At 49.0% G+C, this 15,014-nt stretch overlaps 2 protein-coding genes across 2 annotated transcripts; one reads left to right on the forward strand and one right to left on the reverse strand.

Moving 5' to 3' along the window:
• Window positions 1-7,853: 7,853 nt before the first annotated feature.
• LOC309968059 (heat shock 70 kDa protein 1B) lies at window positions 7,854-10,309 on the reverse strand. The gene has a single exon (XM_082849172.1). It carries the CDS (start codon window positions 10,069-10,071, stop codon window positions 8,146-8,148), a length of 1,926 nt encoding a protein of 641 aa, XP_082705298.1. The 5' UTR covers window positions 10,072-10,309; the 3' UTR covers window positions 7,854-8,145.
• Window positions 10,310-11,937: 1,628 nt separating this feature from the next.
• Window positions 11,938-13,872, forward strand: LOC309966803 (heat shock 70 kDa protein 1-like; the record flags this gene model as incomplete). Its single annotated transcript, XM_082847114.1, has 1 exon — window positions 11,938-13,872. Exon 1 carries the CDS (start codon window positions 11,947-11,949, stop codon window positions 13,870-13,872), a length of 1,926 nt encoding a protein of 641 aa, XP_082703240.1. The 5' UTR covers window positions 11,938-11,946.
• Window positions 13,873-15,014: the final 1,142 nt, after the last annotated feature.

A 15,014-nucleotide genomic window follows, 5' to 3' on the forward strand; every position in this document is an offset into this window, starting at 1 on the left:
TCTGGGGATGGGAAAATTTGAATTTTCAAAAGAAAAGTAATCAGGTAAACAGACGGTTCTTAAATTGGAGAAGTTCCCAACGCCTTAAAAGGGACGCGTTCGGTCAGGGGCGTGGGGAGGGAAGGGCAGGGTTGGATCCACCGCGCCCCTGTCCCCGCCCAGAATCGCTCCCGTTTTCCTCGGGCTGGACTGGGACTTGAGGAAGAAAAATGATCTCTATAGAAATTCAGCTATCGGGCTTCCCTGGTGGCGCAGTGGTAGAGAGTCTGCCTGCCGATGCAGGGGACACTGGTTCCTTCCCCGGTCCGGGAAGATCCCACAGGCCGCGGAGCGGCTGAGCCCGTGAGCCATGGCCGCTGAGCCTGCGCATCCGGAGCCTGTGCTCCGCAACAGAGGCCCGTGTGCCGCAAAAAAAAAAAAGAAAGAAAGAAAGAAATTCAGCTATCATTAGGCCTTTGGGGCTTCTCCCAGTTCCTCATCTTTCCCAGCCTGGGTTCCAGGCCACCCCCCTGTTTCCTTTACGCCTTGTTTTTGTTTTTTTTTTGGGTACGCGGGCCTGCTCACTATTGTGGCCTCTCCCGTTGCGGAGCACAGGCTTCGGACGCGGAGGCTCAGCGGCCATGGCTCACGGGCCCAGCCGCTCCGCGGCATGTGGGATCTTCCCGGACCGGGGCACGAACCCGTGTCCCCTGCATCGGCAGGCGGACTCTCTACTACTGCGCCACCAGGGATGCCCCTTTCTGCCTTCTTCATTCCCGGTTCAGCCTCGGATGATTGGTGGTGCCAGGATTAATCTGAGTCCGGAATTCGGCCTTCTGCCTTGTCACTTGCAGCCTCTAGGCTGTCCACCGCTTTAAAATAAATGTGATGTGGTGATGAGCCTGCGAGGGCGGGGCGGGAATGTTCACTCTTTAACAGCATCATATGCTACAGCAGGTTGGCAGGTGGCTCACTTAAAAGCAAACTGGTCGGGATGGTGCGGTAAAGTGGGAGAGGTTGGCGGGACCCAGATTCTAGCTCCTTTAAAACTTCACATTATTTGCTGTGCACGTAATTCTTCCACTTAGTTTTTTTAGCCTGGATTTCAACTTTCTGTGCGTTACCTTTCTTCCTGTTTTAGATACAATTTTATATTTGGTAATTTGTTTTGGCCTTTGTTTCTTCATCCTTTGTGTGAAATGCCAGACCCCTTGTTAGGCGGCTAAAATGAAAATTTGAGGGACATTAAAGGAACAGTGCGGGGTTCACAACCCATAGAAAAATAGACTCATTGCTGTACTCACATGTCTTGAGCATAGAAAACATAAGAGCACAAGTGGGAGGAGGCAGGGTTTTTTTTCTATTTGTTTATTTATTTATTTATTTTGGTTGCTTTGGGTCTTCATTGCTGAGCGCAAGCTTTTCTCTAGTTGCGGTGAGCGGGGGCTACTCGTTGTTGTGCTGCGCGGGCTTCTCACTGTGGTGGCTTCTCTCGTTGTGGAACTCGGTCTCTAGAGCACAGGCTCAGTAGTTGTAGCGCACGGGCTCAGTTGCTCGACGGCATGTGGGCATGAACCTATGTCCCCTGCATTGGCAGGCAGATTCCTCTTTTTTTTTTTTTACTATAAAACTATTTATTTATTTATTTTTGGCTGTGTTGGGTCTTCGTTGCTGAGCGGGGGCTCTCTCTAGTTGCGGGGAGCTACTCTTCGTTGTGGTACGCGGGCTTCTCATTGGGTGGCTTCTGTTGTTGGGAGCATGGGCTCTAGGTGTGCAGGCTTCAATAGTTGTGGCACGTGGGCTCAACAGTTGTGGCTCGCAGGCTCTAGAACACAGGCTCAGTAGTTGTGGCGCATGGGCTTTGTTGTTCTGCAGCATGTGGGGTCTTCCCCGACCAGGGCTCGAACCCGAGTCCTCTGCTTTGGCAGGTGGATCCTTAACCGCTGCGCCACCAGGGAAGCCCAGCAGGCAGTTTCTGATGAAGGGAAGAAATCTCGCTTTTGAACACTTTTGCTCAATTGGCATTCTTTACACACACACCTGTCCATCAAAACACCTCTTCCTGGAATCCAAGGGTATTCATTTGTTTATTCTATAATTTGCTCAGGCTAATCTAAACTGATGTTGCAAAAAGATTGCTTTAACAAACCTGTGTGTCTTTCTCTGTGCAGGTAGGTGATAACTTTTTTTACTTTCAGATGTGACCCCCTAATGAATCACCTCCTTAATCTAGTCAAGCTGGCCAAAGTTCAGGAATTTTCCATTTCTTTATGCAATATCTGGCTGGGGATTCCCCAAACTTACATCTTAGCTGCCCAGTATAGGAACACTTCCAGAGACCCTTAACCTCACCCCCTCCTTCTGGAAGCTTCCTCACCATCAGCTGCTACCAGCAGCACTTCTGGATTCACTCTTTCCTTCTCTCCAAATTTGCAATTGTATTCCTCTGTTGGTTTGAAGCAAAGGGTATCATTGTCTCCACTGCCAGGCAGGTAGAGGATGTGAGAGGGCCTCAAATCTTGTGGCTGCTGGCTTAGCAGAAAAAAAGCCACTCGAAAATGCTGTTTTTCTTGAATCGGGCAGTCAGCCGCACATCGTATTTGACCTACCTTTTGCATTAAGTTTCTCTCTGTGGACTGGCCTGTAAACCTAAGCATCTGTATTCCTTTTCCATTTCCCACAAGGGGAGAGTCTCCTGAATTTTGTCTTTCCTTTTGCACTGGACACTTCCGAATGCAGAAATTCAGTTACCGGTTTACTTGGTGTCTACGGAGATTATATGAACCCCAAGAGATTTTTCAGAACTTTAATTTGATTAGCTTTGGAATTAGGTTTTTATCGGGTTTGGTGTTTGGAAGGATCAAGGCTCAGTTTCCCCAAGCCTGACGGGCTGTCAGGTAAAATTTAAGGGTGGGGGATGGGAGAGAGAGTGCCAAGAAAGCTGACCGCCGGCGACAGGAAGCTTGGGGGAGGGGAACCTTTCTCACCCCAAAGCTGCGGGATCTTGTTTCTTCTCTCTCCTTTTTCCTACAGTTTTTCAAACAGTATCGTTTTCTCCTCAATTCTATTTGTTTTAAAAGATAGTATAATTCTAGGTTTATCAGAAGAACGCAAAAGAGATAACTGATATGAAACCTAGAGCCAGGCTTTTTTTTTTTTTTTTACATCTTTATTAGAGTATAATTGCTTTACGGTGGTGTGTTGGTTTCTACTCTATAACAAAGTGAATCAGTTATACATATACATATGTTCCCATATTTCTTCCCTCTTGCGTCTCCCTCCCTCCCACCCTCCCTATCCCACCCCTCCAGGCGGTCACAAAGCACCGAGCTAGTCTCCCTGTGCTATGCGGCTGCTTCCCACTAGCTATCTACCTTACGTTTGGTAGTGTATATATGTCCATGCCTCTCTCTCGCTTTGCCACAGCTTACCCTTCCCCCTCCCCCATATCCTCAAGTCCATTCTCTAGTAGGTCTGTGTCTTTATTCCTGTCTTACCCCTAGGTTCTTCATGACATTTTTTTCCCCTTAAATTCCATATATATGTGTTAGCTTACGGTATTTGTCTTTCTCTTTCTGACTTACTTCACTCTGTATGACAGACTCTAGGTCTATCCACCTCATTACAAATAGCTCAATTTCGTTTCTTTTTATGAGCCAGGCATTTTTAACCATCAAATGGCAAAGGCTTCAAAGACCTGGGAATCCTGCTAATTTCCAGCAGCATGGAAAAAAACCTGGGTTTGCATCTGGACTCTACTTCGTTGTTGAAGCTGTTTTTCTTTCTTTCACAATGAAGTACTTGTAAGTTAACTAAATTACACGTCTCTGTATCTCTAAATTAGAATTAACAATATTTCATAGGATGACGACTACAAGAATAATACTTATAAGGCCTTAGTTCAGTGTCAGTGACAGAGTAGTGTTCAAAAGTTTGCTCCCTTCTCCCTTCTTTTGTTGGGGTCCCACACCCTCTCAGGTCTGTTATATCTCAATCATTCTTACTGAAGGTGGGGGGTTAATACCAGGACTATAGTATTACTTTCAGTTTACCATAGAAACTATCTTAATATTTTTAGGCAGAGCCCTTCAGCCAAACCTTTACATTTTCAAACACAAGCACAAAAGATCAGAGGTTTAGTGGCTTGGTCTGGTCACCTAGACAGATAATTACAGAACCAGTGACTGAGCCTACATGTCCTCATACTTTCTATTTTGGACTCCTCCCAATGCTGGCACGTAGACCTTACCCTTTCACTCTAAAAAGAAGAAAACAAATGGCCATAGAAGATAGTTAAGAGTGAATGTCAGGGCTCTGCCCGCATCTTGGGCACCATGGGGGGTGTGTGACCAGCAGGTATTCCCCTCCAGGCTGTTGCTTCTGACTCGCAACCATCTCCCCCATCGCCCCACCCCCACCCCACCCTTCCAGCTTCTCCCAGAACCGTCTCTTCTTCCCTTCATCCCAGACTGGTCGGTTGTTATGAGGGGAAAGGAGGGGGAGCCCCGTTAGTAAGGCTAGGCTGGCACCCAGTTCAAAGAATATCCTGGAAACTAAATGTAGAGCCGTGACTAAGCTTGATATCCTAGACTGGGGTTGGGGGGTAGGGAGACATGGGTGGGGCAGTTTGTTTGTTAAGGACTGTTCCTACGAGTCAGTCCCCGCCTTCGAGCCCAGAGAACTCCAGAAAGTTCCTGGCACAGCCTGAAACGGGGGCAAGGAGCCAGAAGCCCTAAGACCCCGAGAAAATGGGGCGGGGCGGGGCCTGACGGTAGGGCTGGCCGCGGAGCTGCCTGTCCGGTGCCGGCGTTTTTCGGTTGTTTTTTCAAAATGGGATTAAAGAAGTAAAGAAAGGAGAGACCTTTAGAGTTTCACTCAAACTCGCTAATTTATTGGATGAAAACATTGGAAAGGTTCGTAACTGATACTAGGAAGCCGGATGAACTGGGTGGCCAGACGGGAGAAGGCCCCACCGCCCTGTGCAGGGACAGGCCATAGATGGGAGCTTGCTGGCTTGTCTCTGCCGCTTCCCCACCCGACTCTAGTCCCTGGTTCTCGTGGGGACGTTTCGAGGGGTAAAATGGTTGAAGACCCTCGGGGGTGATTCTGGCCTTCCGCACTCCCCCGCCTTCCCACCCTGTTTGCCCCGCTGTGCCCTCTGTTCCGATCCTCTGCTCCGATCCTCTGCTGGGCTGGACAGGGGCCCGCGGGGTGGGGCGGGTTGACCTCGGCATCCCGAATTCGCAGCGCTACGTGATCCCTTAACGTCTCTAAATGAGCTGGAGCTAGGAGAGGGCGAGGGGGCTGGTGGGGTTGCTCTCACAGAACTGCACTGGATACTTTACGGGTGACCCTCGGGGGCGGATTTAAGGCGATCAGTTGGCGTAAAATATGATGACAGTTACCGTTTCTTATTCCTAGCGTGAGGACCTCCCCCTCAGAAATCGCCAATATTGGTTTTTCACCTGAAACAACCTAACTGAAAGCCCATGCTTCTGCCCACTTCTTTCACATTTATAAACGTTTTTGTTGTTTTGGTATCTTTTCTTCATTTTTGATGACAGAACCCTGTTAAACACCAGGAATAACAGTATGTATGTTACTAATCACACAATATCTTGGATTTAAAAGACATAAAATTAGTCGCATTACCATAGCCACCTGCCTTCTGAGGGCTGGCATAGACAGGTGAGATTGGAATTAGGGAAGGTATTAAATTTAAAAAACTCTTTCCTCATCTACAGTTATCTCGATGCACCTCCTCTCCCCCAAAGTTCCTGCTACTACCCAAAACACCACTTTCTCCAGGGATGGCATTGCATTCTCTTTGCGAGTTCTGCAATTCCCTCAGCTCCATCTGGAACTTAAAAAGTGATTATTTTCAAAGTACTCCGTGCAAGGGTATATGTTATCAAGGCAATAACATACTGACTTCTTAGTATCAATAAAACACTCTCAATAACCTTAACTGATTTAGCCATAGGAACTCTTTTTCTCCAAGGTAATTTCTGGAGATTTCCCTAACCTCTCTTATCAAAGGTGTTTTTTAGGTCCTTCCCAGTCTCCGCCCTTTTCCACCCACCCTCCCCATCCCTTGCTACCTCCCCCTAAAGTAGTGGTAGTGGCTGCTTGAAGAGTTACTGTATTGTGTGCAGATGACAGTCACAAATGTTACTGCAGCTCTATGGGGTAGAGGAGGTCCTGTAGCAAATGCATACCCCCATGAAGGTTGACTTACATTGTGGCTAGACTCCACAGCGCTACAGTTCAACTACCCTGAGGATTAAATGTGTCTTTACAAACTGTCCTGTAAGTCTAAGCATTTCCATTTCCAAACTTGCAGGGCAAGGTCTACCTATACATGTTATTCCCATAATATTGGATTTTCTTCAAAGGCAAGTATTTAGTGAAAGGTTTGGTGGGCCTTGAAGTATACAAACTCACAAAGTGCTTTTATAGAATGTTGACACAATTTTTTTTTCTGCTTTTGGCGAAGTAAATTCACATAACATAAAATGAACCATTTTAAAGTGTACAACTTAGTGGTACCTAGCCCATTCCCATGTTGTGCAATCACCACCACTACCTAGTTCCAAAATCTTTGTAAACCCCAGACACAACTGATTTTTAAAAGGGCTCACTCCCCAAGCCTTGAGGATTGTGCCAGGCCTTTCCCAACAAAGAGGCTGTGGAGGAGATTACTTCTAGGATGCTAGCAGCTAGGGTATGAAGCATCTCAAGGGGAAGCAAGTCTGTGGTAAGTCTTCCTGGTACAGGGCTGCAAGTTTTTCTATCACTCTTCTAAATAAACAAATACTAAACCTCTGTCATCAACCCTATTGTTTATCTGACATAATTGTTTCGATCATACAGAGTTAAAGCAGAAAGAATACTGATTGTGAAACCCAGAGTAGAAACATAACCCAGAACCAGACATGCACACACAAAGCCCTGTGGACTTGGGGCAGCAGGGCAAAACCCAATAAACCCAGAGTAGGAATCCAGGTTCAACATCTTTGCTGAACTGATTTTTTTTAACCTTGAAATAAATTTTAGTTAAGCCAGTAACTTTTAAGTCTCCCCATATGTTCACCTGTGGAAGTCAACCACCACCTATACTCAGTGCAGTGGAATGAGAATTCATAAACACCTAAAAGGCCCCTGTACAGTGCCCGGTAGGTAAGAGCACTGAAATACTGGGGTCCCCCTGCTGGGGCATGAAACTATGACACCTCCCTAAGGTACTCACTGGGATACTTAAAATGTAGGTAACCACTGCTGGAAATGTGGCATTTTTATCTCAGCATTTTTTCAGAAATAAGAAATATAGATTGAGGCATGAGGCCAAACCCTTCCATTCTAAAATATGAGAACTAGGGATCACAGTGGAGAATGCATTCATGCATAACTAGTCAAGCCATTGCTTGAACTCACATCTCCTCACTGCCAATTTAGCCTCTCTTCCATGCTGAATCCAGATTAAGTAACAGGGCTCTAACGTATCACGTGTACTCACAGGAAGCAGAAGCCATGACCTTCCAATCCAACTGCCTCTATTTGGCTGCTTCTCCAGAACGCTGCCACGCACAAGCTCCTTTTGAGGCCACCCTTAAAGCCTCTACCCCTCAGCCACCTTGAGGCCACCATGCCTGTACCTCTTAACATTTTTTCTGGACCCACCAAACCCAAAGCATTCAAATTCGCAGTTTTGTATCTCCCAAGAATACTCTTTGCCTAAAAGACGTGTGTCACAATAAAATACATATCCTTACTTTCCAAATCCCTGACCTTATCTAAGAGACAAATTGCCATTATGTAAGAAAGAGAACCTATGCAGATCCTTCTGCCCTCAAAATAAAAGAGACAGACATCACTCGAATTCTTCTGAGTTTATTTACTTTGAAGTAATCAGTTAAAAAGTGGGGGGGGGGGGAAGCCTGAGTTTGGCATGAGTATTACAAAGCAGGAAATTGACAAAAGATGGCAGTATACATTCATCTTTACACTCACACGCTGAAAAACAGCTCATAACTTCACCAAAACACACAGTTCAACTTTGCAAACAACTTGCATAGCTGATAACTGATGAAAGGCATATACGTAAGGCAATGCAAAATCTTGGATCCCAACTGCCTCCATAAACATGAACGATCTGGGGAAAGATTCCTAATCCACCTCCTCAATGGTGGGGCCAGATCCAGAGCCCCCTTTAGGGGCCTGGGCCCCGAAGCCGCCAGCCCCGGGGCCACCCGCCCCCTGGTACAGTCCGCTGATGATGGGGTTACACACCTGCTCCAGCTCCTTCCTCTTGTGCTCAAACTCGTCCTTCTCGGCCAAGGTGTTGGCGTCCAGCCACGAAATCACCTCCTGGCACTTGTCCAGCACCTTCTTCTTGTCGGCCTCGCTGATCTTGCCCTTCAGCCCCTCATCCTCCACGGCGCTCTTCATGTTGAAGGCGTACGACTCCAGGGCATTCTTGGCAGACACCCTCTCGCGCTGGACCTCGTCCTCGGCTTTGTACTTCTCCGCCTCCTGCACCATGCGCTCGATCTCCTCCTTGCTCAGCCGGCCCTTGTCGTTGGTGATGGTGATCTTGTTGGCCTTGCCCGTGCTCTTGTCCATGGCCGTGACGTTCAGGATGCCATTGGCGTCGATGTCGAAGGTCACCTCGATCTGGGGCACTCCCCTGGGCGCCGGTGGGATGCCGCTCAGCTCGAAGCGCCCCAGCAGGTTGTTGTCCCGCGTCATGGCCCTCTCGCCCTCGTACACCTGGATCAGCACGCCGGGCTGGTTGTCCGAATAGGTGGTGAAGATCTGCGTCTGCTTGGTGGGGATGGTGGAGTTGCGCTTGATCAGGGCAGTCATCACGCCCCCAGCCGTCTCCAGCCCCAGCGACAGGGGAGCCACGTCCAGCAGCAGCAGGTCCTGCACGTTCTCAGACTTGTCTCCCATCAGGATGGCTGCCTGCACCGCCGCCCCATAGGCCACCGCCTCGTCGGGGTTGATGCTCTTGTTGAGGTCGCGCCCATTGAAGAAGTCCTGCAGCAGCTTCTGCACCTTGGGGATGCGGGTGGAGCCCCCCACCAGGACCAGGTCGTGGACCTGAGCCTTGTCCAGCTTGGCGTCGCGCAGAGCCTTCTCCACGGGCTCCAGGGTGCTCCGGAACAGGTCCGAGCACAGCTCTTCGAACCGCGCCCTGGTGATGGACGTGTAGAAGTCGATGCCCTCGAACAGGGAATCGATCTCCAGGCTGGCCTGGGTGCTGGACGACAGGGTCCTCTTGGCCCTCTCGCAGGCGGTGCGCAGTCGCCTCACGGCCCGCTTGTTCTGGCTGATGTCCTTCTTGTGCTTCCTCTTGAACTCCTCCACGAAGTGGTTCACCAGCCTGTTGTCGAAGTCCTCCCCACCCAGGTGGGTGTCCCCGGCCGTGGCCTTCACCTCGAAGATGCCGTCGTCGATCGTCAGGATGGACACGTCGAACGTGCCCCCGCCCAGGTCAAAGATGAGCACGTTGCGCTCCCCCTTGCCCGTCCGGTCCAGGCCGTAGGCGATGGCGGCAGCCGTGGGCTCGTTGATGATCCTCAGCACGTTCAGCCCCGCGATCACCCCGGCATCCTTGGTGGCCTGGCGCTGCGAGTCGTTGAAGTAGGCCGGCACAGTGATCACCGCGTTGCTTACCGGGTGGCCCAGGTACGCCTCGGCGATCTCCTTCATCTTGGTCAGCACCATCGACGAGATCTCCTCGGGGTAGAACGCCTTGGTCTCCCCCTTGTAGCTCACCTGCACCTTGGGCTTGTCACCGTCGTTGATCACCCGGAAAGGCCAGTGCTTCATGTCCGACTGCACCACAGGGTCGCCAAACTTGCGGCCGATCAGCCGCTTCGCGTCGAACACGGTGTTCTGTGGGTTCAGCGCCACCTGGTTCTTGGCCGCGTCGCCGATGAGCCGCTCGGTGTCCGTGAAGGCCACGTAGCTGGGGGTGGTGCGGTTGCCCTGATCGTTGGCGATGATCTCTACTTTGCCGTGCTGGAACACCCCCACGCAGGAGTAGGTGGTGCCCAGATCGATGCCAATGGCCGTGCTTTTCGCCATGCCGGTGTCCTGTCCTCTCGGCTCCGCAACGAACTTCAGACCTGAAAACGGCCAACGAGTTCAGCGACGAGGAGCTCGGTTCTTTCGGATTCCGAAAATTGAACGCGCGGACTCTGCTCGGGGTAGTCCTCGCAGATAGCGTCTCCGCGGAAGCTGCGCTCACCAACCACACAAATCCTAGCAGGTCTCTCCGGACTTGCAGTTTCTCTGAGGGCTGCTCTGTATTTATAGTTTTTCATCAAGCTCCGCCTTTTCCCTCCTCAGCCAATCACCGAGCTCAGTGTGCTGCCGGGTCGGGAATATTCCAGGGGTTTCTCCTCAGGTCCTGCCCCCCGGCTTTCTGGGACCAATCAGCGCCCTGAGTGTTGCCGCTCCCAGAACTCTCCAGACTCTTCTGGGGCTTGCTGGCTGGCACTGGCTCGGGGAGGGGGCAGTGGGTGGGGAAGGAGTGGGAGGAGCTGGCGGCTCCGGAGGGGGGCCGGGGGCGTTGACGTAGTCCACGCAGTTGCGTTACAATGGAGATGCTGCGTCTGACCTCATGGGCTAGTAGGGAGTCAGGATAACCTGTCTGGGCCCTGCTCAAAGTTGTAGGGCAGGGCGGGTGGGGGGTGGGGGGGACACTGGCTGTGCAGTTTGGATATTGAGGGAGCCCCAAGTTATAGGCGCTCCGCAAAACGAACCGTATCGAAGGCGGTGGGACACTAGGTGAGCCACGAGTACTCTGATTGGAATGGGCTGGGAATAGGCAAGACGAATAAGTCCTTGTTTGAGGAAGTGCTGGGAAAGTTCTCTAGTTTGTTTAAATCTAAGGTATGGGGATGTGGGCCAGCCAGGGAAGGGGGATCGTTTAAGGACCGCCAAGGTGGCTGGGATTGGTTAGAGCTGCCAGAAAAAAGTGAAGGAGCTGGTCTGTTATTGTCTCCAGATAACAGTTTTTTATTTGGAAGAAGATTAGAGAAAGAGACAGCCTTTGAGAGCACCACCTCACCCGAGAAAACTCATGAGGGCTTGATTGGGTTCCTAGCAGCCGTCTTCAGACTGGCCCAAATGTACTCCCACCAATCCCTAATAGAGGGTAAAAGGCGATCAGCAGGGTTGCTAAACCCATGTGACTGATGTCTCCTGTGGAGACAAGAACTTCAAATAATCAGAGTTCAGCAGGAGACAGGTACAATGCCAGAATAAAAAAAGTCACAGACAGAGGAACAGGACAGTTGAGTCTGGCCCTGTGAGAAATTGAAAACAGCATTATGACGCTCTCCTAGGAGTTGGCTAGGAGTTCTTCTGTCTACCTTGTACATAACCTTGTCTGGAAGAGATGTTTGCACACACAGTATGTGGCAGGATTATTCACAATAGCCATAAGGTGGAAGCAGCCCAAGTGCCACAGAAGGAATGAATAAAGAAATGTGGTATATACATACAATGAAAATTATTCAGCCGTAAAAAGGAAATTCTGACACGTTGTAAAATAGATGAACTTCTAGGATATTATGGTAAGTTAAATAAGCCAGTCACAAAAAGAAAAATAGTGTGTAATTCCGCTAATGTGAGGTACCTAGAGTAGTCAAATTCTGAGAGACAAAAAGTAGGCCAAAAGGAAAACCACTAGTAGGCTAATGGTTTCCAAGGGCTTGGAGGAGGGGAGAAATGGGGAGTTGTTTAATGGGTATAGAATTTGTTTTGAGAGATAAAAAACTCTGTAGACTGGTTGGGCAACAATGTGAATGGACTTACTACTGAACTGTATGCCGAAAAATGGTTCAGATGGTAAATTTCATGTTGTGTGTATTTTACCACAATTAAAAATAAATAAAAATTAAAAGTTCTCTCTGAAATTTTATCTCATTCTTTTCCCACAGGCCTAGGAAAACCATGGCTTCTGCTAAGGGAACGGCCATTGGCATCGACCTGGGCACCACCTACTCCTGCGTGGGGGTGTTCCAGCACGGCAAAGTAGAGATCATCGCCAACGATCAGGGCAACCGCACCACCCCCAGCTACGTGGCCTTCACGGACACCGAGCGGCTCATCGGTGACGCGGCCAAGAACCAGGTAGCCATGAATCCGCAGAACACTGTCTTTGATGCCAAACGGCTGATCGGCAGGAAATTTAATGATCCTGTAGTGCAGTCAGATATGAAACTTTGGCCTTTCCAAGTAATCAATGAAGGAGGCAAGCCCAAGGTAACGGTGTCCTACAAAGGGGAGAAAAAAGTTTTCTACCCTGAGGAAATCTCTTCTATGGTACTGACTAAGATGAAGGAGACTGCTGAGGCTTTTTTGGGCCACAGTGTCACCAATGCTGTGATCACCGTGCCAGCGTACTTCAATGACTCTCAACGCCAGGCCACCAAGGATGCAGGTGTGATTGCAGGTCTCAATGTGCTAAGAATTATCAATGAACCCACAGCTGCTGCCATTGCCTATGGCTTAGATAAAGCAGGGCAGGGAGAGCGACATGTCCTGATCTTTGATCTGGGTGGAGGCACATTTGATGTGTCCATCCTGACCATAGATGATGGGATTTTTGAGGTAAAGGCCACAGCTGGGGACACCCACCTGGGTGGAGAGGATTTTGACAACAGGCTTGTGAGCCACTTTGTAGAAGAGTTCAAGAGGAAACATAAGAAGGACATCAGCCAGAACAAGCGGGCGGTGAGGCGGCTGCGCACTGCCTGCGAGAGGGCCAAGAGGACCCTGTCGTCCAGCACCCAGGCCAACTTGGAAATTGATTCACTTTATGAAGGCTTTGACTTCTACACATCCATCACCAGAGCCCGGTTTGAAGAGTTGTGTGCAGACCTGTTTAGGGGCACACTGGAGCCTGTGGAAAAGGCTCTTCGGGATGCCAAGATGAATAAGGCTAAAGTCCATGACATTGTTTTAGTAGGGGGCTCCACCCGCATCCCTAAGGTTCAGAGGCTATTGCAGGACTACTTTAATGGTCGTGATCTCAACAACAGCATCAACCCTGATGAGGCAGTTGCCTATGGGGCTGCAGTACAGGCAGCCATTTTGATGGGGGATAAGTCTGAAAAGGTACAGGACATGCTTTTGTTGGATGTGGCTCCCCTGTCCTTAGGGTTGGAGACAGCTGGGGGTGTCATGACTGTCCTGATCAAGCGCAACTCCACCATCCCCACCAAGCAGACGCAGATCTTCACCACCTACTCAGATAACCAGCCCGGTGTGCTGATCCAGGTGTACGAGGGTGAGAGGGCCATGACGCGGGACAACAACTTGCTGGGGCGCTTTGATCTGAGTGGAATCCCTCCTGCACCCAGGGGAGTGCCCCAGATCGACGTAACCTTTGACATCGACGCTAACGGTATTCTCAGTGTAACAGCCATGGACAAGAGCACAGGCAAGGCTAACAAGATCACCATCACCAACGACAAGGGCCGGCTGAGCAAGGAGGAGATCGAGCACATGGTTCTGGATGCTGAGAAATATAAAGCTGAGGATGAGGTCCAGAGAGAGAAAATTGCTGCAAAAAATGCCTTAGAATCCTATGCTTTTAACATGAAGAGTGCTGTGAGTGATGAAGGTCTACAGGGCAAGATTAATGAGTCTGATAAGAAGAAAATACTGAGTAAATGCAGTGAGGTCCTTTCATGGCTGGAGGCCAATCAACTGGCTGAGAAAGATGAGTTTGATCATAAGAGAAAGGAATTGGAGCAGGTGTGTAACCCAGTCATCACAAAGCTCTACCAGGGAGGATGCACTGGGCCTTCCTGTGCAACAGGGTATACACCTGGAAGGGCTGCCACAGGCCCCACCATTGAAGAAGTAGATTAATCTTTTCTGGAGCTGGAGGGTTCTAGGGTGCCTCTAAGATGAAATTTGTTCCCCTCATCTTTAAACATGGTTATGATTCCTGAATCGACTGGACCTGAAGCTAAGTTACCATACCTTTTGGATTCTGAAAGAGGAGTCTCATATACCATCTCTTCACACTCCAACATCCTGTTTCTGACTCTGGATTGAGACTCTTAGGAAAACTAGGCCTCTCTCTGAACCATTTGAAGAATTTGAATGTCTGTTATTTATTTCCAGCCTCCCCAACTTTCTTCTTCCTGTGTGGATGGTTATCTGTCCCTCAGTAAATTTGTTCCTAAAGCAAATTACTTCTAGTATTTTTAGACTGTGAGTGTATCTTGTAAAGTAGGGAAAAGGAGAGCTCCTGGAGAGACCATTTGTGGTCTGTTTGTGAGCTAATTGTGAATGATTAAGCTGATAAGCCCAAAGTATTTGAATTTTCATGAGCTAATTGTTTCAAGAAAAGACAACTTTTGATCATCAGGCACCTTTAGACCCAGTTAGAGTAGTTGCTAATTAGTTACTGCTTATATTCAGTGATAGACTGATTTCTGTGCTTAGGGTTCAGCTGCTTCCAGGGGTGGGTGGGTGGGGCGGTGGTGAGGGCCCAAACTTCTGCTTGATGTCCTGATGTCACTTACAGGTGGGGCCTAGGAGATCCAGCGTCTGTGCACTCACAGAGTTCATTATTACAGTCCTTTACATGCTGAAAATATTTCTACAACAAACTCCTAACAAATGTGTACTTTTATGCAAGATGAGAAATGGAAGATGTATTACAATCTTATTCCTTTAAAAAATATTTTCACTTATTGTGGCATAATGTCGCATACTTATAAAGCCTTGGGGACCCGAATATAGAAGTACGTGTAACTGTGTAACTGCATTTGTGTCCCTTTCTGTTTGAGAGGGAAATATTTTTTAAGTGACAATATTAGAATGGGTATTTCTAGCCCGGAGCCAGACTGTTTGGTTTTACTCAGTCCTTTACAGGACAGTCCTAGGCAAAACCGTAAAAGAAATGTGGACCGAGAGAGTAATATCTTTACTGGGAACCTTTGATAAAATCGAGATATGTGCGCAGGCTCCTCATCTCCGGGACTTCTCAACATTTTTTTTCT

This window comes from Leucopleurus acutus (genome assembly GCF_964270905.1).
Source record: "Leucopleurus acutus genome assembly, chromosome: 10".
NCBI classification, from domain to species: Eukaryota; Metazoa; Chordata; class Mammalia; order Artiodactyla; family Delphinidae; genus Leucopleurus; species Leucopleurus acutus.

Excerpts from the sequence above, each read along its gene's own strand:
- LOC309968059 (XM_082849172.1), bottom strand. The coding sequence starts at position 10,071 with ATGGCGAAAAGCACGGCCATTGGCATCGATCTGGGCACCACCTACTCC.